This window comes from Leopardus geoffroyi, chromosome D1 (assembly GCF_018350155.1).
Source record: "Leopardus geoffroyi isolate Oge1 chromosome D1, O.geoffroyi_Oge1_pat1.0, whole genome shotgun sequence".
In the NCBI taxonomy this organism is placed as follows: Eukaryota; Metazoa; Chordata; class Mammalia; order Carnivora; family Felidae; genus Leopardus; species Leopardus geoffroyi.
Genome location: NC_059329.1, coordinates 114,850,046 through 114,877,135, shown reverse-complemented (window position 1 = coordinate 114,877,135; position 27,090 = coordinate 114,850,046). Strand labels below are relative to the sequence as shown.

General features: G+C 67.8%; 1 protein-coding gene across 1 annotated transcript; it reads left to right on the top strand.

The window, feature by feature from the left end:
• The first annotated feature begins 219 nt into the window (after positions 1–219).
• Positions 220–25,130, top strand: MUC5AC (mucin 5AC, oligomeric mucus/gel-forming). The gene is given in 52 exon segments (XM_045482593.1): positions 220–490; positions 704–965; positions 1,238–1,352; positions 1,712–1,802; positions 2,548–2,657; positions 2,774–2,987; positions 3,098–3,223; positions 3,374–3,491; positions 3,758–3,896; positions 4,119–4,229; positions 4,737–4,806; positions 4,883–5,020; positions 5,106–5,270; positions 5,588–5,682; positions 5,899–6,025; positions 6,219–6,474; positions 6,556–6,608; positions 6,895–6,995; positions 7,181–7,332; positions 7,419–7,557; positions 7,670–7,783; positions 7,890–8,069; positions 8,732–8,971; positions 9,192–9,348; positions 9,876–10,004; positions 10,202–10,364; positions 10,719–10,762; positions 10,857–11,045; positions 11,626–12,132; positions 12,135–12,591; positions 12,676–13,172; positions 13,222–15,503; positions 15,614–16,775; positions 16,825–17,808; positions 18,059–18,264; positions 18,700–18,874; positions 19,048–19,298; positions 19,394–19,577; positions 20,033–20,240; positions 20,482–20,660; positions 21,024–21,114; positions 21,222–21,325; positions 21,543–21,574; positions 21,973–22,144; positions 22,402–22,503; positions 22,716–22,753; positions 23,070–23,192; positions 23,277–23,375; positions 23,639–23,758; positions 23,975–24,038; positions 24,152–24,266; positions 24,663–25,130. Coding segments are annotated over 52 exon segments (12,528 nt in total). The 3' UTR covers positions 24,970–25,130.
• The last annotated feature ends 1,960 nt before the right edge of the window (positions 25,131–27,090 follow it).

The following is a 27,090-nucleotide window of genomic DNA, read 5'->3' as shown; positions in this document are numbered from 1 at the left end:
TGGGGACTGGTGGGGTGGCCTCCCCGGGTATTTCTGTGCCGCCACTCTGGGTGTGTGGCCCCGAAGCCCAGACAATCTGCCTGCATTTCCCGGAACTGGGCCCACGGGAGGCTCATCCACGCCTGGCCTCTGCGCCCAAGGTTGACTTTTGAGATTCTGGGCGTAAGAAAGTCCCAGGTGTGAACAGAGTGCAGGGCTGAGAGCTCCCGGCCCCTCGGGATGGCGCGGCAGAGGCGCAGGGCGGAGGCTGTCGCTGGAGGAGGCTTTGCTGCCCGAGTGTACGTGCAGCCCGGCCCCCCCGGGGCGCCTTGCGGCCACGGCCTCGGAGAGGCCACCTCCAGTCGCCTTGTGTGGGTGGCAGAGATGCCTACGCCCAGCAGAAGCCATGTGCGTGGGGGGCGCTGTGTGACCCTGCCCCCCGCTCCCGCAGGCCACCGGCTGCGCGGCGTGACCATCCTCCCCCCTCTGAGGACGGTGCCGGTGGTTCGAGGTGAGGGAGGGCCTGTGGGGCCGGGCTGGGAGGGGGCAGCTGGGCGGGGTCCCGCTTCCCAGGTGGACCCGGGAGAAGTGCTGGGAAAGGGCCCCGGTCGCCAGGAGGGTCTGGGCCCAGGCGGCTCCTCCCCGGACGCCCGGCCCTCGGGCAGCAGTGTGCTGGACTTGGGGGCACGGGGGCGCCCCTCAGGACTGCCCTGGCTCCCCACAGCCCTGAACCCCGCGCACAACGGGCGGGTGTGCAGCACCTGGGGCGACTTCCACTATAAGACCTTCGACGGGGACGTCTTCCGCTTCCCGGGCCTGTGCAACTACGTCTTCTCCGCGCACTGCGGGGCCGCCTACGAGGACTTCAACGTCCAGGTCCGCCGCGGCCTGGAGTCCAATGTCACCACGCTGGCCAGAGTCACCATGAAGCTGGATGGCATGGTCATCGAGTTGACCAAGAGCTCCATCCAGGTCAACGGGCTCCCGTGAGTCTGGGGGGCCGTGAGGGGGACGTAGGGTTGTCCCCGAGACGGGGGCCCATGGCCCCTCCCCCACTGGGGGCCCACGCTCTTTTCCTGCCCCTGGAAGTGGTCCCCTCCTGGTCCTGTGACCCCAGGGCTGCAGACTCCCCTGTCTCCCCCACTCCCCCTGCTGCCACTGTCCACAGGCACCGTGCTCGTGTCCCACACGTGACCGCAGGGGACCTCGCTGCCCCCTGCGCGCCCCTTGCCGCCTCAGCCGCGCCCTCTCTCCGCAGAATCCAGCTGCCTTTTAGTCAGTCTGGTGTCATCATCGAGCACAGCGGCAGCCACCTAAAGGTGGTGGCCAGGCTGGGCCTGGTCTTCATGTGGAGCCAGGACGACAGTCTCCTGGTGAGGCCGGGGCCCAGGGCTGGGGTGGGGGGGTGTCTCTAGCCCAACAGCCTTCCCAGGGAGGGAAGAAAGTGCTCCGGGCAAGGGTGGGTGGGGAGGTCAGAGAAGGTCCCCAACAGGGTGGGGGAGGAGGGAGCCAAGGTGCTATGGGGGCGCTGGGATCTACACCCCCGATGGAGACCCCGCGTGAGTGGGGTGTCTCCTCCAGGACAGAGAGCCCTGCTCTGCATTGTGGGGGCCGGGGGCTGGTCCACGGTCCCCGACAGCCCCTCCTTGGAAGTGTCCCACACCTTGTCTGTCCCTCCCGTCCCGAGACGTCCCTGGCAGGGCCAGTGGCTGACATGTCCCTCTCCTTCCAGCTGGAGCTGGACGCCAAGTACTCGAACCAGACCTGCGGGCTCTGTGGAGACTTTAACGGCGTGCCTGTCTTCAACGAGTTCCTCTCCCACGGTGAGCCCCTCCCCACGGCTGTCCCACGTGTCTGCTCCGGGCCCCTTCCCCGGGGCTCCCTGGAAGGCCGCCTTGTCTCCAACCTGTGTGCACGTGCACGCACCCCCGCACCTGCACGCACCTGCACAATCCCAGCACCCACAGGCGCACCTGCCCGCACACTCAGCCGTGCGCCCGGAGGCACATCTGGGGGCCTGTGCTCGGCACAGATGCTCTGGGAAGTGGATGTGTAACCAGGCACCCTCCTCACCTGAGACCCGAGTCCCACCTCCCATCGGGCCCCGTCACTGTTGCTCGGGCCTCCAGACTTTGCCGCCAAGAAGTGGGACCCACACGAGCCGGGGTCCCCAGCCCCCAGGTCCCCTTCGCCAGGCCCGTGAAGCCCCACTTAAGGCTCACCCATAGATGCTTCTGGCCGTGAGGGAACGAGCCTGCCCACGCGTCCGGTGGCCCTGGCCCGGCAGGCCCAGCGCAGGCTTGGCTGGGGGGGGGGGGTGGGTGGGCAGGGGAGAGGTCGGGGTCACTCTCCAGCCCTCTGGACTACAGGCCGGCCCTGGGCTTGGAGAGCCTCAGTCAATAGGCCTCCGCCCTCGGCCTGCAAGCCCCAGAGCCTTGGCTGTTTCCCCAGTCTTCAGACACCCTGAACGTCCCTTGTGGCCACTGCCTAACCCAGCGGTGTGGGTGGGGGAGCAGGGGCAGCCGGGACGCCGCGGGCAACCTGGGGGACGGCTTGTGCTCCCCGCAGGTGTCAAGCTGAACCCCGTCGAGTTCGGGAATCTGCAGAAGTTGCACGGCCCCACGGAGCAGTGTCAGGACCCTGCACCTGTGCCCCCGCCGACTTGCTCACTGGGCACCGTAAGTCCTAGAGGGAGTGGGGGCGGGGGCCGGGCTGGGGGTGGGGGGGGGTGGGCTGTGAGTCCAGAGGAGAGTCCGGGGCCTGGACTGAGCACGGCCTCCCGGCTCGGCCCCAGGGCATCTGTGAGGAGATCCTGAGCAGCTGGCCCTTCCGGGGCTGCAACGCCCTGGTGGACGCCAGCAGCTACGTGCAGGCCTGCCGGCAAGACCTCTGCCTGTGCGAGCACGCCGAGCTGACCAGCTGCGTCTGCCATACGGTCGCCGAGTACTCCCGCCAGTGTGCCCACGCCGGGGGGCGGCCCCTGGACTGGCGCGGCCCCGACCTGTGCCGTGAGTGCCCCGGCCGGCCCCAGCCCCGTCACCGTGCTGCCCTGCCTCGGTCCAGAGGCGGGGCAGGGTGTGACCACCGCCACCCCCCGCCCCCGCCCTCTACCCTGCAGCCCAGACGTGCCCCCTCAACATGCAGTACCGCGAGTGCGGCTCGCCCTGTGCGGACACCTGCTCCAACCCGGAGCACTCCCAGCTCTGCGAGGACCACTGCATGGCCGGCTGCTTCTGCCCCGAGGGTGAGAGGGGCCCCCACCCCCGCCTGCCCCCCGAGAATCACAGAGGCGTTCTGGACCCCCGGATCTGAAGGGCCCCCGAGGGGCAGGGCAGCCGGGGGCGGAGGGCTGGTCTCCTCCACGTGTTCACGCGGTGGCCGCCTGCTTCTGCAGGGACGGTGCTCGACGACATCGGCCAGACGGGCTGCATCCCCGCACCCCAGTGCGCCTGCGTGTACAACGGGGCCACCTATGCTCCGGGGGCTGTCTACTCCACAGACTGTGCCAACTGGTAGGACCCAGGCCCCTGCCCTCCTGTCCGTCACCCCAGACGCGTCCTGGGATGGCCCCTCGGAGGCCAGGGCCCAAGCGCCGGCTGCCGTCCCTCACGTGGGGCCCTGGGCACTGGCCAGTGGCTCTCCGCACGGGCACCGAGGGGCCCCGGGCTGTGCAGTGATGCGGGCAGGCCTGGGCCAGACCCTTGTCCACCTGCCGGTGAGGAGGGAGGGGCTGGGTGCTCCCAGGGGCCGCGCTCACGTGGTCTCTACCCGCACCCAGCACCTGCTCCAGCGGCCGGTGGAGCTGCCAGGAGGTGCCATGTCCTGGCACCTGCTCGGTGCTGGGGGGCGCCCACTTCTCCACGTTCGATGAGAGGCAGTACACAGTGCACGGAGACTGCAGCTACGTGTTGGCCAAGGTACGGGCCCCGGGGTCCTCGCTGGGACAGAGCGGCTGTCACACGGGAGCCCCCGCCTGGGCTGCGTGCAGCGGCTGCCTCTGAGGCCACCCTGGGAAAATGCCCCGGCTCCCGGTACCAGCCCCACAGGCAGCCAGGCGGTGTGTGTGTGTGTGTGGGGGGGGGGGGGGGAACGCAGGGGGCTGGGGTCTCTGGGCAGAGTGTGAGCACTCGTGTCTGCAGCCCTGTGACAGCAGCGCCTTCACTGTGCTGGCGGAGTTGCGCAGGTGCGGCCTGACGGACAGTGAGACTTGCCTGAAGAGCCTGACCTTGAGCCTGGACGGGGGGCGCACGGTGAGAGCAGATCCGGGGGGCCTGCGGGGGGGCACACGGTGAGGGCAAGACCCGGGTGGGGGCTGGTGGGGGGACATAGTGAGAGCAGACGTGGGTTGGGGGGAATCTGTGTCCCTCGTGGCAAGTGACCTCTGCCCAAGCCCTCGATCCCCGTGTGGGCGGCGAGTGGCCAGGGGGCATGGCCCGGGGACCCTCCCACCCCACAGATCTCTGAGTGACGGTCCTCGGATGGAGCAGCTCAGGGAGGGACCAGGGCACGTCCGGTAGCTCGTGCGTGGAAGGCAACGTCCGTATTTTATAAAGTCACTTGTGTTTTTACGTGACTGAGAAAATGCAGTCCTTGAAGGACACGCAGACAAGCTGAGCACGGGGTCATCGGCCCCTCTTTGTGGGAGCCCGTGGCCTCCACGGGCAGGGGTCTCGCAGGGGCACGTCAGGGCCTCTGGGGCCACTCGGGGCGCCGGCAGAGCCTCGACTTGCCCTGACCCTGCTGTGTACTGCTCCCAGGGCATCGTGGTCAAGGCCAGCGGGGAGGTGTTTGTGAACCAGATCTACACCCAGATGCCCGTCTCAGCAGGTGAGGGTGCTGGCCCCGGCCCCCTGAGGTTGCCGCTGCTCACGCCCCACTGAGACCTCGTCCCCTGTGTCCACAGCCAACGTCACGCTCTTCAGACCCTCAACCTTCTTCATCATCGCCCAGACCAACCTGGGTCTGCAGCTGGACATCCAGCTGGTACCCACCATGCAGGTGTTCCTGAGACTGGCGCCCGAGCTCCGCGGGCTGACCTGCGGTAAGAGGGGCCGCCTGCCCTGGGGACCGGAGCCCGCCCTCGGCGGCCGGGGCTCTCGGGGCCTCATGCTGCCCCCCTGCCCCAGGCCTGTGCGGGAACTTCAACCAGAACCAGGCCGATGACTTCCGGACCCTCAGCGGCGTGGTGGAGGGCACGGCCGCCGCCTTCGCCAACACCTGGAAGACCCAGGCCGCCTGCCCCAACGTCAAGAACAGCTTCGAGGACCCCTGCTCCCTCAGCGTGGAGAACGGTACTGGATCCATGTGGCCCCAGGGCCCCCTGCATGCTGGTGACCCCCCCCCCCCCCCCGCCCCCGGCCACGGAGGTCCACTCCGGCCCCGAAGGAGCGATTCGGGTGGTTCACAGGCAAACTCCCCAGCGGCCGTGGTAACTTCCGGAAGGAAAGGAACAGGGTGTCGTGGGGGTGGTGGAGGCGGCCCTCGGTGTGCCTGTGGGCCACAGACGGGCGCTCGGGAGGAGCCAGGAGCCTGCCCGCTCCGGGCGCCGTCCTCTGCGGAAGGCGCTTCTGTGTGACCCCAGCTGACCTCCCCGCTCCTCCGTCCACAGAGAAGTACGCTCAGCATTGGTGCTCCCGACTGAAGGACCCCCACGGCCCCTTCGCCCGGTGCCACGCTGCCGTGAGCCCCAGCACTTACCACTCGGTAACGGCCTCCCCCTGGCCCGTCCCCTCTGGCCCGGGCTAGCCCGGCTCCGCGGGCTACGGAGATCAGGGGCCGGAGTCCTTCCAGCTCCCACCTGGAGGGGGGCTGCCGGGGGTGTGGGGGCCCCCGGCGCCAGCTCGAGGAGGGGCCCCAGAGGAGGCGGGGGGCAGCGTGGGGATGCTCGCTGAGTGTGGGTGACCACGGCCCCGTCCCCAGCACTGCATGTTCGACACGTGCAACTGTGAGAAGAGCGAGGACTGTCTGTGTGCGGCCCTGTCCTCCTACGTGCGCGCCTGTGCCGCCAAGGGGGTGCTGCTCAGAGACTGGAGGGACGGCGTGTGCAGTGAGTGTCCCCGAGGGTCCCCCGGTGCAGGAATACACGCTCCGTGGCTCTCCCTGCGTGGGGCTCCCGTGCTGGCCGGGGAACCCCGCGGCTGGAGCAGGCCCGGGGTGCGCAGGGCAGCGGGGGGTGGCCGGGGACCGGGTGGCGACCTCCGCCCTGCGCTGAGCGCCGCCCCCTTCCCGGCATCCTGCAGCGAAGCCCATGGCCACCTGCCCGAAGTCGCTGACGTACCACTACCACATCAGCACCTGCCAGCCCACCTGCCGGGCCCGGAGTCACGAGGACGTCACCTGCGGCATCCGCTTTGTCCCCGTGGACGGCTGCGCCTGCCCCCAAGGCACCTTCATGGACGAAGCGGGCAAGTGTGTGCCGGCCAGCAGCTGTCCCTGCTACCACGAGGGCTCCGTGGTCCCCAACGGGGAGTCGCTGCACGAGCGTGGGGCCATCTGGTGAGAGCCCCTGCCGGCTGGGCCTGGGGAGCAGGGTGGCTGAGGGGGGAGGGGTGCCCTCTGACCGCCCTCTCCTCCCAGCACTTGCACGCAAGGCTTGCTGAGCTGCATCGGAGGCCACACCCCTGCCCCAGGTGAGCCCTGAGAGCGGGAGGGAGGGGCTCTCATTTCCATGCCAAGCTTCTGGGCGGGCGCGCCCGGGTCAGCGTGGCTGGCGGGGGCTGACACGTTTCTGCGTCAGGCCTGGTCTGTGCCCTCTGGGCTCGGGGAGGGGGTGGCGAGGGGGTGGGAGCAGGCCTCACTCTCGCAGCACCCGGCCGGTCAGGCCTCGGGGCGGCACACCCCCGGCTGCTGGGAAACTCTCAGAGCCAGCCTGGCGGGTGGCGGCTGGGGGCCCCTCAACGGCCCCTGCCTCCGCAGTCTGCACCCCGCCCATGGTCTACGTCGACTGTCGCAATGCCACGCCGGGGGCCGCCGGGGCCGGCTGTCAGAAGAGCTGCCTCACCTTGGACATGGAGTGTGTGAGTGTTCCCCACGCCCCCAGGGACCCCTCGTGGGCACCCGCCGCGTGGCCCTCTCAGGCTGGGCCCAGGAAGACCCCTGCCCGAACGCTGTCCGGGCCCCCTGCGGGCCGTGGCGGGGGGGCCCTCTGCTGTCACCTCCGCCGTCACCCCCGGCCCCCTGACCTGTGTGTTGTGCCCCACAGTACAGCCCCCGGTGCGAGCCCGGCTGCGTGTGCCCCGACGGGCTGGTGGCCGACGGTGAAGGCGGCTGTGTCGCCGTGGAGGACTGTCCCTGTGTGCACGACGAGGCCAGCTACCTGCCCGGCCAGACCGTCCGGGTGGGCTGCAACACCTGGTAGGCGGGGCCCCGGGACCCCACCCCGGCCGGGCCGGCCCCGCTTCGGCCTGACTGTCCCCCCCCCCCCACCCCCCACCCCTCAGCACCTGTAAAAGCAGGATGTGGCAGTGCACACGTGAGCCCTGCCTGGCCACCTGCACGGTGTATGGGGACGGCCACTACATCACCTTCGATGGGCGGAGCTACAGCTTCAGCGGCGACTGCGCGTACACACTGCTTCAGGTACACGGTCCCCGCCCCCCGCCCCCCGCCCCCGCCCCCTGCAAGCTGCCGGGGCCGTCCCAGCCCCCGCCCCCCAACCCCAACTGCCGCGTCGGCCTCCACCTGTCCCCAGGACCACTGTGGTGGGAACAGCACTGCCAACGGGACCTTCCGAGTCGTCACGGAGAACGTCCCCTGCGGGACCACGGGCGTCACCTGCTCCAAGGACCTCAAGCTCTTCCTGGGGGTGAGTGGGGGGCCGGGTGGGAACGGGGGCAGCCGCTCAGAGGCCCCGGGGAACTCTTGGAAGGTGAGCGGGGACGGGCCTGAGGGACCGCTTCCTCCCCCCGCAGAGCTACGAGCTGAAGCTGAGTGACGGCAAAGTGGAGGTGATCCAGAAGGGCGTGGGGCAGGAGGCCCCCTACTCCATCCGCCAGATGGGCATCTACCTGGTGGTGGACACCGAGGTCGGCCTGGTGCTGCTGTGGGACAGGAAGACCAGCATCTTCCTCAAACTCAGCCCCGAGTTCAAGGTGGGCCCCCACCCCAGGACGGCCCAGGCCGAGGGCCGGCTGGGACGGCTGTGGGGTGGGGGACACACACAGACGGACAGAGGAGGGGTTCAGCCGGAGGGCCTCGAGGGAGGCGGCAGGTAGGAGGTCCGCCTGTGTCCACTGCACGCTGTGGCTCCTTCTCCCAGAGCTGAATTCCCTCCAGGCTGCGGTCCCCTGGACGCGCCCCTAGACGCTCGGGGGGAGGATCCCTCCGGCCTCCTCCGGCTTCTGGGGCCCCAGGCGACCCTCCGACCTCTGCCTGCAACCTCACGTTGCTGTCTTTGCTCTGTGTGTCTGTGCCCAAATGTTCCAGTCCTACGAGGACACCAGGCCCTGTGTCCTCAGCCAGGATGCATCCGTGCTAGCTGGACCTCCACCTGCGGAGGCCCTATTTCCACATGACGCCATGCTCACGGGTCCCCGGTGATCTGAGCCAGTCTTTGGGGGACCCCTTTCCTACAGGAGGGACACCCCCGTGGCCCCGAGCGCTAAGTGGGGCCGTGCCCGGAGGCACAGCGCTACCCTCCCCCCCAAGGTGTCCTGGGGACATGCAGCCCCGGGGGGAAAGGAACGGGGGCACAGGAGGCAGGGACAGGGGCTCTGGCCCTTGCAGCCTGTGTCCTGAGCCCCCTCGTGTGCAGGGCCGGGTCTGCGGGCTGTGCGGGAACTTTGACGACAACGCCGTCAATGACTTCACCACGCGGAGCCAGTCCGTGGTGGGCAACGCCCTGGAGTTTGGCAACAGCTGGAAATTCTCCCCGTCCTGCGCCGACGCCCCGGCCCCCAGGGACGCCTGCGCCGCCAACCCGCACCGCAAGTCCTGGGCCCAGAAGCAGTGCAGTGTCCTCAACAGCGCCACCTTCGCCGCCTGCCACGCCCACGTATGTGGGTGCTCCCGGGGCGGCTGGGGAGGAAGGGACAGAAGTGGGGCTGGCATCGCCTTCCACCTTTTGGACCAGCCCGTGGTCAGCCCCGCGGGACCACGAATCTGCTGTCCCTGAGCGGCGGGGGAGACGGCCCAGGTCCGGCCACGCCCCGGGCCTGACCCCCAGCAGCCCCGGGGAATCCGGCCCTGAATCCGAAGCCTCTCTCCCCCGCCAGGTGGAGCCCGCCAAGTACTATGAGGCCTGCGTGGGCGACGCGTGTGCCTGTGACTCCGGGGGCGACTGTGAGTGTCTCTGCACGGCCGTGGCCGCCTACGCCCAGGCCTGCCACGACGTGGGCGTGTGCGTGTCCTGGCGGACCCCGGACATCTGCCGTGAGTTCACGGGATGTGTCGTCGGGGCAGGGCGGGCCCCCACCCCAGGGAGCGACACACTGCGCGGTTAAGGCTGGTCGCCCGCGGAGGGGGGCGGCGGGTGTCGGAAAGGAACGTGAAATGGGGAGGGGTGTCACCGATGGTCAGACGGGAGAATGTTCCGGAACGCAGAGGGGTCAGTAGAGCCTTGCTCCCCCACCCCGCCCGCTTAGAACCTGGCCGGAGGGGAGCGTAGTGGGCAGCCGCTCCGGCCGGAGTCCCCCACCCTGACAGGCGGCACCCCCGAGGAGCCAGGGGACCCGCGGCCGCGCCCGGTCACGGGCATTTGGGGCCCACACCCCCCGAGGCCCCATGCGGGAGGCACAGGGGAGGGACGGGGCTTGGTCGAAGGTCGGGGTGCAGGGGGAGCCCGGCCGGCCGCCGGGTGGCCCTGGAGGCCGTCGTTGCCAGGGCGGCGCCCCGCCTGGGGCCGCTGGCGGCTCGCTCTGGCCGGAGCCGGCCCGCTGAGTCGGCCCCCTCACCTGCAGCCTTGTTCTGCGACTACTACAACCGCGAGGGCCAGTGCGAGTGGCACTACCAGCCGTGTGGCCCGCCCTGCATGAGGACCTGCCGGAACCCGAGCGGCCGCTGCCTGACCGACCTGCCGGGCCTGGAAGGTGCGCTGCTGCCCCGCTGGCCAGAGGGGCCGCCTGGGGTCCTGGGGTCATGGCGGGGTCTGTCCTGGGGCCCTGGGGTCCCAACCCCCGGAGGTGCCGCTGTGGGTGCGGCCTCGAGCTGGGGACGGAGCCAAGGCGGTGGGGGTGGGGCGGTCGGGCAGGCGGTCGGCTGGGACTCAGGCCTCTCTGGGCTGCAGGCTGCTACCCCCAGTGCCCGCCAGAAGCCCCCATCTTCGACGAGGACCAGATGCAGTGTGTGGCCACGTGCCCCACGCCCCCCCCGCCGCCGCCCTGCCGCGTCCAAGGCAGGTCGTACCGGCCAGGGGAGATGGTGCCGTCTGACAGGAACTGCCAGTCCTGGTGAGTCCTTGACCGGAGGGGCAAGCAGCTGGAGCGTGTGGGGTTCGACCCTCGCCCTGCGGGACGGACGGGGGGCCGCAGCCTGAGGCGTTGAGGGGAGGGGAGAGGAGCGGGAGGGGGTGATGCCGAGTCACGAGGCCGCCCCAAGGCCGCCGGAGCAGATGCCCCGAACGGGAGGTGGACGTCGGGCGGTCAGCAGGGAGCGACGCCGGCCCCCAGTGGTCACTGACTGGAAGGGGCTCCCTGAGAGGGTGCGACCTCGGCCTCCGTGCCCAGCGGCCGGGGCTGAGGGCCGGCTCCGGCCCCGCGGCGATGCCCTCGCCCCCAGACTCACCTTCTTCCTCCCGTCGCCAGCGTCTGCAGCGAGAGTGGGGTGCAGTGCGCCTACGACACCGAGGGTGAGCGGCCGGCGGCCTTCCTCGGGTCTGGGGTCTCCAGGTCCCCGGCCGCGCCCCCGCCCCTCACGTGCCCGGCACCCCCTCCTCCTCACAGCCTGCGTCTGCACCTATGACGGGCGGCGCTTCCGCCCGGGGGACGTCATCTACCACACGACCGACGGCACGGGGGGCTGCATCTCCGCCCGCTGCTCGGCCAACGGCACCATCGACAGGAGGGTCTACCCCTGCAGCCCCACCACCCCCACGCCACCAACCACCTTCTCCTTCTCCACACCCCCGCTCGGTAAGGCGGGGCCGCCCCTCGTGCCGGGAATCCGGGAGGGGACCGGGGGCCGGACACTCGTCATCTCTGCAGCCAGGAAGGGCCCGCTCGTCCAGTGTGCCGGGCGGGACCGGCGTCCTCAGCTGTGCCGTCGGGGCCGGGGCCCCTGGCACGGGGTAGGGCTCTGACAGGGGGCCTCAGGCAGGCCTTTGGAGGGAAGGGCCACCGGGAGCACCCCTGGGGAGTCCTTGCCCCATCATGGCCACCTGCCTGTCTTAGGCCACACTGAGGGTCAGGTAGCCCAGCTCCTCTCCCTCTTAAGGGGGTCATCCTTAGAGCCCTAGCGGACCTTCCCGAAAGAGTGCAAATTCTGCTCAGGGTGTAAACGAGATCGATTCACCTATTTATTTGGCTGCTGTGGGCTCCACACATGCCCTGTGCCAGGTGTGTCCCGGGAACTTGGTCCCTATGTTTCCCAAGCTCCCATCACAGGGGGGGACGTGCAAGGCAGCTGACCGGCAGGGGGACGGGGACAAGGAGTGACAGGGTGCCTCGGGGAGCCTAAGAGACTTAGCCCTCCCACCTTCTCTTCTGCCCTCAGTCGTGAGCTCAACACGTCCAGCCCACACGTGCCACAGCCCTGCCAAGAGCACGGTGCGGCCCAGCACGCGGAGCAGTGCCCCGTCCTCCACCCCGGGCACGACCTCCGGTCCTCCGATGAGCCCTCCCCAGTCCCGCCAGGCCTGTGGGGAAGATTGTCAGTGGTCACCGTGGCTGGACGTCAGTCACCCGGGACGGGGCATCGACAGCGGTGACTTCGACACACTGGAGAACCTCCGTGCCCACGGGCACCAGGTCTGCCCGGCGCCGAAGAGGGTGGAGTGTCGGGCTGAGGACGCCCCCGAGGTACCGATCCAGGTCCTGGGGCAGCACGTGGAGTGCAGTCCAGCGCGGGGGCTGACCTGTTACAACCGCAAGCAGGCTTCGGGGCTCTGCCACAACTACCAGATCAGGGTCCAGTGCTGCTTCCCCCGAACCTGCCCTACCTCTGGCAGTCAAACCCAGACCACCACACCTGTCCCAGGGACCACTACAACCACCCCGAGTACCCCTACCCCTGTCCCAGGGACCACTACAACCACCCCGAGTACCCCTACACCTACCCCAAGTACCCCTACACCTGTCCCAGGGACCACTACAACCACCCCGAGTACTTCTACCCCTGTCCCAGGGACCACTACAACCACCCCGAGTACCTCTACTCCTGTCCCAGGGACCACTACAACCACCCCGAGTACCTCTACCCCTGTCCCAGGGACCACTACAACCACCCCGAGTACCTCTACTCCTGTCCCAGGGACCACTACAACCACCCCGAGTACCTCTACTCCTGTCCCAGGGACCACTACAACCACCCCGAGTACTCCTACACCTACCCCAAGTACCCATACACCTGTCCCAGGGACCACTACAACCACCCCGAGTACCCCTACACCTGTCCCAGGCACCACTACAACCACCCCGAGTACCTCTACCCCTGTCCCAGGGACCACTACAACCACCCCGAGTACCTCTACCCCTGTCCCAGGGACCACTAAAACCACCCCGAGTACCCCTACACCTACCCCAAGTACCCCTACACCTGTCCCAGGGACCACTACAACCACCCCGAGTACCTCTACTCCTGTCCCAGGGACCACTACAACCACCCCGAGTACCTCTACTCCTGTCCCAGGGACCACTACAACCACCCCGAGTACCTCTACTCCTGTCCCAGGGACCACTACAACCACCCCGAGTACCCCTACACCTACCCCAAGTACCCCTACACCTGTCCCAGGGACCACTACAACCACCCCGAGTACCTCTACTCCTGTCCCAGGCACCACTACAACCACCCCGAGTACCTCTACTCCTGTTCCAGGGACCACTACAACCACCCCGAGTACCTCTACTCCTGTCCCAGGGACCACTACAACCACCCCAAGTACCTCTACTCCTGTCCCAGGCACCACTACAACCACCCCGAGTACCTCTACTCCTGTCCCAGGGACCACTACAACCACCCCGAGTACCCCTACACCTACCCCAAGTACCCCTACACCTGTCCCAGGGACCACTACAACCACCCCGAGTACCTCTACTCCTGTCCCAGGGACCACTACAACCACCCCGAGTACCTCTACCCCTGTCCCAGGGACCACTACAACCACCCCGAGTACCTCTACTCCTGTCCCAGGGACCACTACAACCACCCCGAGTACCTCTACTCCTGTCCCAGGGACCACTACAATCACCCCGAGTACCCCTACACCTACCCCAAGTACCCCTACACCTGTCCCAGGGACCACTACAACCACCCCGAGTACCTCTACTCCTGTCCCAGGCACCACTACAACCACCCCGAGTACCTCTACTCCTGTCCCAGGGACCACTACAACCACCCCGAGTACTCCTACACCTACCCCAAGTACCCATACACCTGTCCCAGGGACCACTACAACCACCCCGAGTACCCCTACACCTGTCCCAGGGACCACTACAACCACCCCGAGTACCTCTACTCCTGTCCCAGGGACCACTACAACCACCCCGAGTACCTCTACTCCTGTCCCAGGCACCACTACAACCACCCCGAGTACCTCTACTCCTGTCCCAGGGACCACTACAACCACCCCGAGTACCTCTACTCCTGTCCCAGGCACCACTAAAACCACCCCAAGTACCCCTACACCTACCCCAAGTACCCCTACACCTGTCCCAGGGACCACTACAACCACCCCGAGTACTTCTACCCCTGTCCCAGGGACCACTACAACCACCCCGAGTACCCCTACACCTACCCCAAGTACCCCTACTCCTGTCCCAGGGACCACTACAACCACCCCGAGTACCTCTACTCCTGTCCCAGGCACCACTACAACCACCCCGAGTACCTCTACTCCTGTCCCAGGGACCACTACAACCACCCTGAGTACCCCTACACCTACCCCAAGTACCCCTACACCTGTCCCAGGGACCACTACAACCACCCCGAGTACCCCTACACCTACCCCAAGTACCCCTACACCTGTCCCAGGGACCACTACAATCACCCCGAGTACCTCTACCCCTGTCCCAGGGACCACTACAACCACCCCAAGTACCTCTACTCCTGTCCCAGGGACCACTAAAACCACCCCGAGTACCTCTACAACTACCCCAAGTACCCCTACACCTGTCCCAGGGACCACTACAACCACCCCGAGTACCCCTACACCTACCCCAAGTACCCCTACACCTGTCCCAGGGACCACTACAATCACCCCGAGTACCTCTACCCCTGTCCCAGGGACCACTACAACCACCCCGAGTACCTCTACAACTACCCCAAGTACCCCTACACCTGTCCCAGGGACCACTACAACTGTGAAAAACACTTCGTTGACCCCAAGGCCAATGCCAGTTTCAACGACACTTGAGCCTTGTTTACAAAAGTTGTGCAACTGGACCCAATGGTTCGACAGCAGCTACCCTGGTCCTGGCATAAACGGCGGAGATTTCGACACTTTTCATGACTTGAGAGCCAAAGGACATAAATTCTGTGAAAAGCCCAGCAACGTGGAGTGTAGGGCACAGTTCTTCCCACACATCCCACTGGAGGAGCTGGGGCAGGACTTGATCTGTGACAAGAGCGTGGGGCTGTTATGCCTCAACAAGAACCAGTTGCCGCCGATCTGTTATAACTACGAAATCCGGATTGAGTGCTGCGAGCTGGTGGATGTGTGCAGAAGCACCACACACCCTGTGACGTCTGAGACCACGTATTCCACCCGAGAGGAACCCAGGACCCAGACGCAGCTTACCTGGACGACCGGAATCCCCTCGTCTCCCACACGGCACAGCACCGTCAGCTCCGTGCACACGCACCCCACAACCAGCATCACAACCGGCACACACTCAGTCTCCCCACCCGTGACCATCCCCTGCCAGCCCCAGTGCACGTGGACCAAGTGGTTCGACGTGGACTTCCCGTCCCCGGGGCCCCACGGAGGAGACATGGAAACCTTCGGCAACATCGTCAGAAGGGGAGAGAAAATCTGTCGCCGGCCCGAGTACATCACGCGGCTGGAGTGCCGGGCCGAGAGCCACCCCGAGGTCAGCATCGAGACGCTGGGCCAGGTGGTAGAGTGCAACGTCAGCAAGGGCCTGGTGTGCCGGAACCGGGACCAGGGCGGCGACGTCGGGATGTGCCTCAACTACGAGGTCCGCATGCTGTGCTGTGAGCCCCCGGAGTACTGCTCTACCCACAAAACTGCCGGAGTTTTGTCTCACACTTCAAGCATTAGCACCACTAGGCTAACTGAGACCACCTCCCACCTGGTGACATCCAGCTCAACCTCCGTGCCGAAAACCAGCTCAACCTCGGTGACAGAAACCAGCCCAACCTCGGTGACAGAAACCAGCTCGACCTCAGTGACAGAAACCAGCTCAACCTCCGTAACAGAGACCAGGCCAACCTCGGTGACAGAAACCAGCCCAACCTCGGTGACAGAAACCAGGCCAACTTCGGTGACAGAAACCAGCTCAACCTCGGTGACAGAAACCAGGCCAACTTCGGTGACAGAAACCAGCTCAACCTCGGTGACAGAGACCAGCTCAACCTCGGTGACAGAGACCAGCTCGACCTCGGTGACAGAAACCAGGCCAACTTCGGTGACAGAAACCAGGCCAACTTCGGTGACAGAAACCAGCTCAACCTCGGTGACAGAGACCAGCTCAACCTCGGTGACAGAGACCAGCTCGACCTCGGTGACAGAAACCAGGCCAACTTCGGTGACAGAAACCAGCTCAACCTCGGTGACAGAAACCAGCTCAACCTCGGTGACAGAGACCAGCCCAACCTCGGTGACAGAGACCAGCTCAACCTCGGTGACAGAAACCAGCCCAACCTCGGTGACAGAAACCAGCCCAACCTCAGTGACAGAAACCAGCTCAACCTCCGTAACAGAGACCAGGCCAACCTCGGTGACAGAAACCAGCCCAACCTCGGTGACAGAAACCAGGCCAACTTCGGTGACAGAAACCAGCTCAACCTCGGTGACAGAAACCAGGCCAACTTCGGTGACAGAAACCAGCTCAACCTCGGTGACAGAGACCAGCCCAACCTCGGTGACAGAGACCAGCTCGACCTCGGTGACAGAGACCAGCTCAACCTCGGTGACAGAGACCAGCCCAACTTCGGTGACAGAAACCAGCTCAACCTCGGTGACAGAGACCAGCTCAACCTCGGTGACAGAAACCAGCCCAACCTCAGTGACAGAAACCAGCCCAACTTCGGTGACAAAGACCAGCCCAACCTCGGTGACAGAGACCAGCTCAACCTCGGTGACAGAAACCAGCCCAACCTCAGTGACAGAAACCAGCCCAACTTCGGTGACAAAGACCAGCCCAACCTCGGTGACAGAGACCAGCCCAACCTCGGTGACAGAGACCAGCTCAACCTCGGTGACAGAAACCAGGCCAACTTCGGTGACAGAAACCAGCTCAACCTCGGTGACAGAAACCAGGCCAACTTCGGTGACAGAAACCAGCTCAACCTCAGTGACAGAGACCAGCCCAACCTCGGTGACAGAGACCAGCTCGACCTCGGTGACAGAGACCAGCTCAACCTCGGTGACAGAAACCAGGCCAACTTCGGTGACAGAAACCAGCTCAACCTCGGTGACAGAAACCAGGCCAACTTCGGTGACAGAAACCAGCTCAACCTCGGTGACAGAAACCAGCCCAACCTCGGTGACAGAGACCAGCCCAACCTCAGTGACAGAAACCAGCCCAACCTCGGTGACAAAGACCAGCCCAACCTCGGTGACAGAGACCAGCTCAACCTCGGTGACAGAAACCAGCCCAACCTCGGTGACAGAAACCAGCCCAACTTCGGTGACAGAGACCAGCCCAACCTCGGTGACAGAGACCAGCTCAACCTCGGTGACAGAAACCAGCCCAACCTCAGTGACAGAAACCAGCCCAACTTCGGTGACAGAGACCAGCCCAACCTCGGTGACAGAGACCAGCTCAACCTCGGTGACAGAAACCAGCCCAACCTCAGTGACAGAAACCAGCCCAACTTCGGTGACAAAGACCAGCCCAACCTCGGTGACAGAGACCAGCCCAACCTCGGTGACAGAGACCAGCTCGACCTTGGTGACAGAAACCAGCTCAACCTCGGTGACAAAAAGCAGCCCAACCTCGGTGACAGAGACCAGCCCAACCTCTGAGCCCAAACGCAGCACAACCTCTGGTCCTACAATCAGCACAAGGCCTGTTCTCAAAACTGAAACAACCCGCTTCACACCCGTGACCATCCCCTGCCAGCCCCAGTGCACGTGGACCAAGTGGTTCGACGTGGACTTCCCGTCCCCGGGGCCCCACGGAGGAGACGCGGACACCCTCGGCAACATCGCCAGAAGGGGAGGCAAAATCTGTCGCCGGCCCGAGTACATCACGCGGCTGGAGTGCCGGGTCGAGAGCCACCCCGAGGTCAGCATCGAGACGCTGGGCCAGGTGGTAGAGTGCAACGTCAGCAAGGACCTGGTGTGCCGGAACCGGGACGAGAGTGGCGAGGTCGGGGAGTGCAACTACGAGGTCCGCGTGCTGTGCTGTGAGCCCCCGGTGCACTGCCCTCGTACTTCTGTGACACCTTACGTGACTCCATCTACCAAGCCCTCGTCCCCTCCAGAACCGACCTCCGTGGTGTCCACCACGACATGTTACTGCAGCGTGTCTGACAAGTTCTACCCCGCAGGTGTGTGCTGCCCCGGCCACTGTGAGGGAGAGGGAGGGGTCCTTTGTCCCCGTGACTGAGCCACGTGTTGTCCCCGAGGCGGCAGGGAGCCGTCCTCTAGGATTCATCCCGTTCGTTTCGGGGCAGGAGGGCCTCCTACCAGCTCAGCCCTCGGGGCGGACCGCCACCCTGCAGGGGCCAGTCTGCGCTGTGCCTCTCCCCGCCCCCCAGCATGGCCCCGCCGACACCCGCCTGTCCCCTTGTCTGCCAGGATCCATCATTTACAACCGGACCGACCTCGACGGCCACTGCTATTATGCCACGTGCAGCCTCGACTGCCACGTGGTCAGGACGCACTACGCCTGTGCCAGTGGCACAACACCTCCCGTCCCCACCACCTCCCCGGCCGGGTCCTCCCCTTCAGCCTCCGCGCCCGTCACCGCGCAGGGGTGCCCAAACGCGGTCCCCCCAAGAAAGGTAACTCCCCCCTCCCCGCCCACCGCACAGGCTGGCGCAGGGAACCTCAGCGTCTTTGCAGCTCGGCTGAGTGGGAAAGTCCGTGGCCTCGGGCCGAAGCAGGCAGGCGGGGAAGGTCAGGCCGGTTCTGGTCACTGCCGGGGGCGGGTCCCGGCCCCGGCAGCCAGGAGCGCGTGGCCTGGGGTGGAGGCTCGGCTGGCTGCGGACGACCGGGCACCCGAGCGGGTGGTCCAGGCTCCGGGGGGGCGCCGGGCAGCCAGGGAGGGCGTGTAGGGTCGGGCGGAGCTCCGGGAGTGGAGGCCACGTGTGAGGAACAGGGTGGCGGGGGAACCACCTCCGCCCCCCCGGAGAGCCCCCCTCGCCAGCCCGGTCCCCTCCCGCGGCTCCTCTCTCAGGGGAGCCCGGCGCCACAAGCCCGAGGTCTTTCCTCCACAGAAAGGCGAGACCTGGGCCATGCCCAACTGCTCTCAGGCCACCTGCGAGGGCAACGGCGTCGTCACCCTGCAGCCGCGGCCGTGCCCGCAGGCGCGGCGGCCGGCGTGCGCCAACGGCTACCCGCCCGTGAAGGTGGTCGACCCCGACAGCTGCTGCCCGCACTACCAGTGCCAGTGTGAGCCGGGGGCCAGGCTGAGGGGGAGGGAGGGACCCGGGTTAGCCACCGGGAAGGCCTTCCGGACGGCAGGGCAGGGGACGGAGGGTGCCGGGTGGAATCCGGCCTGAGCCCCAGAGCCCGCGGGGCGGGGGTGGGAGGGGGCCCGGCGTCAGGCCGCCGCGTGCCCGCAGGTGTGTGCAGCGGCTGGGGCGACCCCCACTACATCACCTTCGACGGCATCTACTACACGTTCCTGGACAACTGCACGTACGTGCTGGTGCAGCAGATCCTGCCCGTGTATGGCCACTTCCGCGTGCTCATCGACAACTACTTCTGCGGGGCGGAGGACGGGCTCTCCTGCCCGCAGTCCATCATCGTCGAGTACCGGCAGGACCGCGTCGTGCTGACCCGCAGACCCGTGCTCGGGGCGACGACCAACGAGGTGGGGAGCCCCGCCCCGGGCAGCCCCACACGGACCGGGGCCGGCCGGGGGCGCCCCTCATTCGTTCCTCTCCTTGGCCCGCCGCGCGCGTCTAGATCATCTTCAACGACAAAGTGGTCGAGCCCGGCTTCCAGAAGGACGGCGTGAGCGTCTCCCAGATCGGCATCAAGATGTACCTGACCATCCCCGAGCTCGGCGTCCAGGTCATGTTCTCCGGCCTCATCTTCTCGGTGGAGCTGCCTTTCAGCAAGTTCGCCAACAACACCGAGGGGCAGTGCGGTGAGTGCCTGTCCCCGCCGGGCTCTGCCCACGCCGGGCCCTTTCTCCGCTCCGTGCCTGTAGCTGGGAGCGTCTGGTGCGGGAAAGGGTCGCCTCGGCCGAGTCCCCCCCACCCCGGAGGACCCATTCTCGGCCGGGGCCGAAACTGCCTCAGGACACCGAGCCTGTAGGCGGTTCTGCTTTCCAGCGGCTCCCAGAGGGTGCGGGCCAGCAGCTCGCGGGGCGGGGGGCCTGGCCGTGTGCCCTACACCTGAGGCTCGCACCTGCCCGTCCCCCAGGGGGACCGCCCGCTGTCTCGGTGGGGGGTGTGTTGGGAGCTCAAAGGCTCAGGTCTCTCAGCCAGGCCATCGAGGGCCGCGCTGAGCGCCAGGGCCCCACCCCAGCTCGGGGACGCTGCGCACTAGGGCAGGTGGTGGGGGGGCCCCAGTCAGCCTCCCCCGCCTCCCTGGCCCCAGGCACCTGCACCAATGACAAGAAGGATGAGTGCCGTCTCCCCGGGGGCACCGTGGTGCCCTCCTGCTCTGATATGTCCGGCCACTGGAAGGTGACGACGCCCCACCAGCCGCCCTGCCACGGGCCGCCCCCGAAGCCCACTGCAGTCGGGCCCACGCCCTCGCCCGCCCCCTGCCTGCCTTCGCCGATCTGCCAGCTGATTCTGAGCGAGTGAGATGTGGGGGCGCAGGGTGGGCCTACGGGGGCCCCCCGGGGGGAAGAGGGCCGCTGTGGGTCCGCCAGAGCCGGCCGTGGGTCCGGGCCTGCGTCATGACCCCGGGCGCCACCTGGCTTTCCAGCCCAGGGGAGACCTCGAGACAGAAAGAGCCGTGGGGCAGCCGGCCGCCCTCCCCGGGGCACGCAGACCCGGGCAGGCCCGAGCTGCCCCACGACCCGGTGCTCCCGGCCGCAGGGTCTTCGAGCTGTGCCACCCTCTGATCCCCCCGCTGGCATTCTACCAAGGCTGCACCTTCGACCACTGCCACCTGAACGACTCCAGCGTGCTGTGCTCTAGCCTGGAGCTGTATGCGTCCCTCTGCGCCTCCCGAGGCGTGTGCATCGACTGGAGGCGCCACACCAACCACACGTGCTGTGAGTGTCCTCCGAGCGGCATCGGCCGGGGCCAGCGTGTGGCCAGGGGCCGGACGACCAGTGGCTGGGCTTCCTGGAGCGGGGTGGGGGGGTGGGGAGGAGCGGGGAGGAGCTGGGGGAAGAGGAGGAGGGGGAGGGGGGATGGTTGACCCCAGGGCAGACTGCACTCGGCTCCCGGAAAGAAGGGAGGAGCACCCAGCTTGGGGACTCAGGGCCTAGAGCACAGGGGTGGCAGGGCCGTGCACGCAGGGGTGGGGCCGGCGGGGCCCCGCTTCCGGGCTGCAGAGCCCCCGGCGGATGCCTGGGGATGAGTTGGCTCGGGGCCGGGGCCCTGGGCCTCAGGTGTCCTCTCCCTCCTCACAGCGTTCACCTGCCCTGCTGACAAGGTGTACCTGCCGTGTGGCCCGTCCAAGCCCTCATACTGCTATGGGAGTGACAACAACACCAGCCTCGTGTATGCACCCGCCTCTCCCTCCTAGACCCACCCCCGGGGACCCTGGCCCGGCCTTCCCCTGCCCTGGAGAGCACAGGGACCAGGCCGGCCCTCTGCTGTCCCCACAGGGCTCTTCAGGACACTGTCCCCATCACAGAAGGCTGCTTCTGTCCAGAGAACATGACGCATTTCAGCATGAGCTCTCCAGTCTGCGTGCCTGCGGACTGCCACAGTACGTCCCCACGGTGGGGGGTGGCGGGTGGGGGCGGGGGTGGGGCTTGGGGCTGGCAGGCGCACCTTCCGCCCGAGCGAGTGCCAGGACCAACCACCCTCCCAGATCTGCACTTCCCAGCCAGGGCCCGGGGCCCCCCCCCCCCGACGTGGCTCCTGCCCCCGAAGGGCTGGGGGCTGCTGCCGCCCACCGCTGACCTCACTCTCTCTCCCTCCAGGGTGCCTGGGCCCCCACGGGGAGGCTGTGGAGGTGAGTCCGCCATGCTGGGGGTGGGGCAGGGCTTCCTCTCGGCCCCAGAGTTTCAGATGAGGGGCAGGGAGAGGGGCCCAGGCTTCTCCGGCAAGAGATCTTGCATCTGGGAGGCTTCTGTGTGGGGGTGCCCACCCCCGGGGGTGGCCCTGCCCTGTCCTCCGCTGGGACCCCCTCCCGCTCCACCTGGACACCGTGAGGTCACCCACATGGCACCTCCCACCCCATCTCCTGCCCCTGCGGCCGCCGCCCTGCTCTCTCGAGGCCCCCTTCCCCCGGGTTCCCCCGCGGGCCCTCATCGGTGGGCTCCCGGAATCACCTGGTCTGGCTGCAGCCGTGCCTGGACAGGCAGCTGACCGACCCCACAGCCCTGGGCTCACACGTGCGTCCTCCTGCAGCCCGGCCGCACCATCAGCGTGGACTGCCAGCGGTGTACCTGTGAGAGCAGCACGCTGACGATGAGCTGTCGCAGGCAGCCCTGCCCCCTGCCCCCAGCCTGCCCCCTGCCCGGCTTCGTGCCCGTGCCTGCAGCCCCGCAGGCCGGCCAGTGCTGCCCCCAGTACAGCTGCGGTGAGTCCGGGCTGCTGCCCGCCCCCCCCCCGCCCCATGCCTTCCGGGTCGGCTTGGGCCGAAAGCACAGGGGCGCCTGCCCCCGAGGGTGCCGTGGCGCCGGCACATGGGGGGACGCTGGCACCTGGGGGACCCACCACCTGCCCACCGGGTGGCCGGCGCTCCCGAAGACCCCTGGGGATCACCCCCGGGTGGGGGTGGGAGCCGGCGCAGAGCCGGACACAGGCCCCCGAGCACCTCCGTCCTGCCCACTGCAGCCTGTGACACCAGCTACTGCCCCAAGCCCGTGGCCTGTCCCGAGGGCTCCCACCCGGTCGTGACCTATAAGGAGGGGGCCTGCTGCCCCAGCCAGAACTGCAGTGAGTGTCTTTTCTCCGGGCTGCGCTGCGCGCTGCGGGTGGGGGGCCCAGCCTCTCTCGGGGCTCTCTGTGGCTCGGGGTAAAGCTGGATGAAGCCACGGCTGGACCACCGCGGCCGGGTGCCCCGGGGCCGGGTGACTGCCCGTGCGGACAGGGTGGCGGGAGGGCGGGAGGTCAGGGTGGCTCCGTGAGGCTGTTCTCCTCTTGCACAGGCTGGGACGTCTGCAGCGTTAACGGAACCTTGTACCGGGTAAGGAGCAGACGGAGGTCGGGACCCCCGGGGCGCACGGGACACTGAGCGTTCTCCGCCCCTGCCCCTGCCGGCTCCTCCCGAGCCTGGGCCAGGACCCCTGCTGGCTCGGGTGGCCGCAGGGCAGCCGTGAGCTCTCCGGGGACCACTGCCCACGGAGGCAAGGGCTTGGGGCTCCCCCTCGCCCACCCAGAGTCACCCAGGGGGACCGGTCTGCCTGGCAGGGGGGCCGGGCCTGGAGCAGGGGGGGCCGGGAAGGCAGGGGCCCGGGGCCCGGTCTGAGCTCGCCAACACTGGCCACCCTGACCCTCCCCAGCCCGGCTCCGTGGTCTCCTCCAGCCTGTGCGAAACGTGCAGGTGTGAGGTGTCCAGCAGTCCCCAGATGGACACGGTCGTCATCAGCTGTGAGACCCAGATTTGCAACACCCACTGCCCTGTGGTGAGTGCCTGCGTCCACCCCGGGAAAGCCAGCGCCCGGGCTCGGGCTCCATTTTCACCCCGCCCTATCCACCCCTCCCTGCAGGGCTTCGAGTATCAGGAGCAGAGTGGGCAGTGCTGTGGCCTGTGTGTGCAGCAGGCCTGTGTCGTGAACGCCAGTGACAGTTCCACCCGCATCTTCTACGTGAGTCGTGGCCGCAGGGCCCGGCTTGGGGGGGGGGGGCGGCCCAGGGCCGGGGGGTGAGTCCCGGGAGGGACAGAGCCAGCACGCCCCTCGCAGGAGCCCCAGGCAGGCCGGGCCTCACCCCGGCCTGGACAGAGCAGCTGTGAGGCGCACAGAGGCGGCAGGGTCTGGCGCACCGGAGCCCACAGGCTGGGAGGCAGACACGTAGACGGGCAGACGGACCTCCCCTGCCCGCTCACCCCGCTGGTGCCTCTTCCTCGCAGCCCGGCCAGTCCTGGCCAGACCCCACGAACCCATGTGTGACCCACGAGTGTGAGAGGCACCGGGACGGGCTCGTGGTGGTGACCAGGAAGAAGGCGTGTCCCCCACTCAACTGCCCTGCGGTGAGCTCCGGGGACACACGGCCCCGCCTGGCACGCTGCGGGCCCACGGGAGGCCACGGCAAGATTCGCCTGGGGTGGGGGCGGGGAGGCGCGGTGGGCCCCCTGCAGCACCCACAGGGGCGCCCCCTGCCTGCGTGGGGCACTGTCCACTGCTGTGTGACCCCCTGCTTCCGGGCCGGCCGCTCCCGCGCTCAAGCAGCCCCTCTGTTGGCACAGGCCCAGGCCCGGCTGAGCGAGGACGGCTGCTGTCTCGCCTGTCCCCCGCCCCGACCTCAGAACCGTGAGTGCGAGCGTCTGCGGGGGGGTGGTCGATCCTGCCCACCGGGGGTGGGGGGGGTGGGGGGGGCCGGGGAGCCATCCAGGCCTGAGCCCCGCCTCCCGTGTCGCCCGCAGAGTCGACCTGTGCGGTGTACTACAAGCGTGAGGTCATCGTGCATGGAGATTGCAGGTCCCCGCGGCCCACGATGGTGGCCTACTGCCAGGGCAACTGCGGGGACAGCAGTGCCAAGTACGTGAGCCCCGACTCCGCCAGGCAGAGACCAGTTTCCGCAGGGCAGCGTCCCCAGGACTGGCTGTGCCGGGCGCCCGGGCCGGAGGGGAAGGCAGGACGGGGTGGGGGTGGGGGGGCGGGGGGGGAGGCGGGGGGGCAGGCGGTGGGGTCCTGACGCTGCGGGGGGTGCGGAGGGGTGGTGGCTGGGGCCAGGCCTTCGGAGGCCAATGGAATCAGGCTGTTCTGTTTACTACTGAGGCCGCGGACACAGTGGCCCCTTTGGCGGCGTGCCCACAGGTCAGCGGTGGCACGCTGCCGGCCCGGAGTCCGCCGGGGGAGCCCGGGATGGGCACGTGGGGCCCCGGGGCCTGCGGGGGGCTGCGGGCGCCGGTGCTGAGCGGGCCCTGCCCACAGGTACTCGCTGGAGGCCAACACCATAGAGCGGAACTGCAGCTGCTGCAGGGAGCTGCGGGTGTCGCCGACGACAGTGACCCTGCGCTGCAAGGACGGCTCCAGCCGAACCTTCCGCTACACCCTGGTGAAGGAGTGCGGCTGTGTGGGGCAGCAGTGCGGCCCCCGCGGCAACCCAAGCCATTCGAAGGAGTCGGGGCCCTTGCAGAGTGACGAGGAGCAGAGCCAGGAGACGGGGCACACGGGCTGGAGGAGGGGGTCCAGCAGTCCTCGGAGCTCCCGGCCACCTCCCTCCGGGACCCAGCGATAAGGGTCCCGTTCCCCGTAGCCCCAGCTCCAAGGCCGGTGGGACATCGGTCCAGGCGGCCCGAGATCAGGATGCACTGCCCGCCCCGCACTTCTGTCTGCAGGGTCCACGGCCCTTGGAAGTGTGACGGCCCTGAGGGACCTGGGCGGGCGGGGCTCCTCTGGCCACGGGTCCAGTCTGCTTTTCCCCGGACGTAAGCATCACGGAAGGGTCTTATCAATGACGGCCACTTGGATGTGGTGCCCGGCCATTCGGCTGGCCACCGGGAGGCAGAGCCTCACCCCTACCTCGGCCCTGGGCCTCGGGAAATGGCCAACCGGTTTCATAAATACATCTGGAGCATTTTGCACCTTGCAGACTCTGTGTGATTTTTAAGCCTGTCCATGAAACCCAGGAACGGGGCGGGGGCAGACTGGGTCCCAGAGGGCGCACACCACAGCCGTGGGGCGGACCGGGCAGACGGTGGGCGGGGCACCTTCTTCAGGGGGTTCCTGCTGCCTGTGGCTGTTGGGGGCTGGGGGAGAACGCTTATCCATTCAGAGGGTGGGGGAGGGGAGGAGTCCCGCGCGGCCCTGCCCTGGGCCTCAGGACACATTTATCCACCCAGCAGGCCTCGTGTGGTGAAGGAACCTTCTAGAACAAGGCTCCATCTTTCTCCCACAAAGCTTCAGGTTCCCCATCACACTGACGCTGGGCTCAGTGGGGGGGCACGAGTGTGTGTGCACGAGTGTGTGTGCGAGTGCAAGAGTGAGCTTGTGTGTGCACTCGCGGGCACGCAGCCCCACCGCAGACGGAACCCGTACCCCTTCCCCCGTGCCCCCTGCAAACCCCAGATCTGCCGAGAACCTCCATGTTCCTAAAGCCCCGCCCCCTCTTCCTCAGACGGGCCCCTTCCCCCCCCCACCCCCCCACCCCGTGCAGAGACGCACCAGCCCCACAGCAGCACCCGGGGGTATGGACAGGGCCGGCCCTTGGTCCAAAGACCTGGCCAGGCCAGTCCCAGGTGGGGTGGGACCGCCCTTTACAGTTTATGGAGTGCACCCACCGGCACAGGCTCGCCCTCTCCCCTGTGAGTGGAGGGTAGAGCACCCAAGGGCCCGGAGCCCTGCTGGGTCCCAGCCCTGCCCGACCCAGCTGCCGCGGCGGCCACACGGCACGCGGAGCTGACCTCAGAGTTCCACCCCTCCTATCGGTGACCGGCTGCTGGCGTGGGGGCTCCCTTGGCCCCGGGGGATGGCGCCGGCCACGCAGGGGCAGGGGACGGGCTGCAGGCCCCGAGGCGGCCCTCCTGGGGCAGCACGTTCGGCGCCGGGAGCCGCTCCGCTGACCGGCTGACCCCGCAGCCGTGGGCGGCACCCGACCCGGCGCCGCTGACCCCCCCGAAGGGATCAGGTGTCAGGGCGCGCCACCTCTTCCTGTGGGTGAAGTGACTAATCCCCCACCCCCTGGAGAGAGCAGGGCCCCCTGCCTGGAACTGCAGCCGGACAGCAGGAAGGAACCTGACAGGGGGCAGCCCAGCGGCCCCTGCCCGGATTACGCCAAGTTATTTCTGGAAGGAGCTACAAGCTGGGTGTGGTCACCAAGGCCACCACGAGGCTCTTCCCACGGGGGAGGCTCCTCCAGGCCGTGGCTTGGGGCCGCCACCCTTGGGCTCCAGGAGGGTGTGGGGGATGGGCTGTCACCTCTGGGGCGGAGGTATGTGGCCAGAAGAGGCCCCAGTGGGTCAGGGCTGTCCGGGGCCCCTCGAGACCTCACCTCCTGCGGCCTCCGTGGGAGTGTGGCCTTGGGGAGCCCTTGGGGGCTGGGCGAGGGGTTTGTGGCTCTGACAGGGAAGGGGGGCTGCACGCCCACACTTGGAGAGCACAGACTGGGGGCGAGCTTCTGCCCAGGGACGGGGAGGCCAGGTGCTCCCAGAGACGGGGGACGAGAGGGATGCAGGATGCTGGGGAGCCTATGGCCGTGGCAGGCGGGCCAGGTCACGGTCGTCTCCTGACCTGTCCTCTCAGCATCCCCACACTGTCCAGGGACACTGGAATCTGGCAGACTCCCGCCTCCCCCAACCGGCCCTGACCCGTTGGAGAAGGCTGCTGGGTCTGAGGCCGGATCCCCGGGGCACAGCTCCAC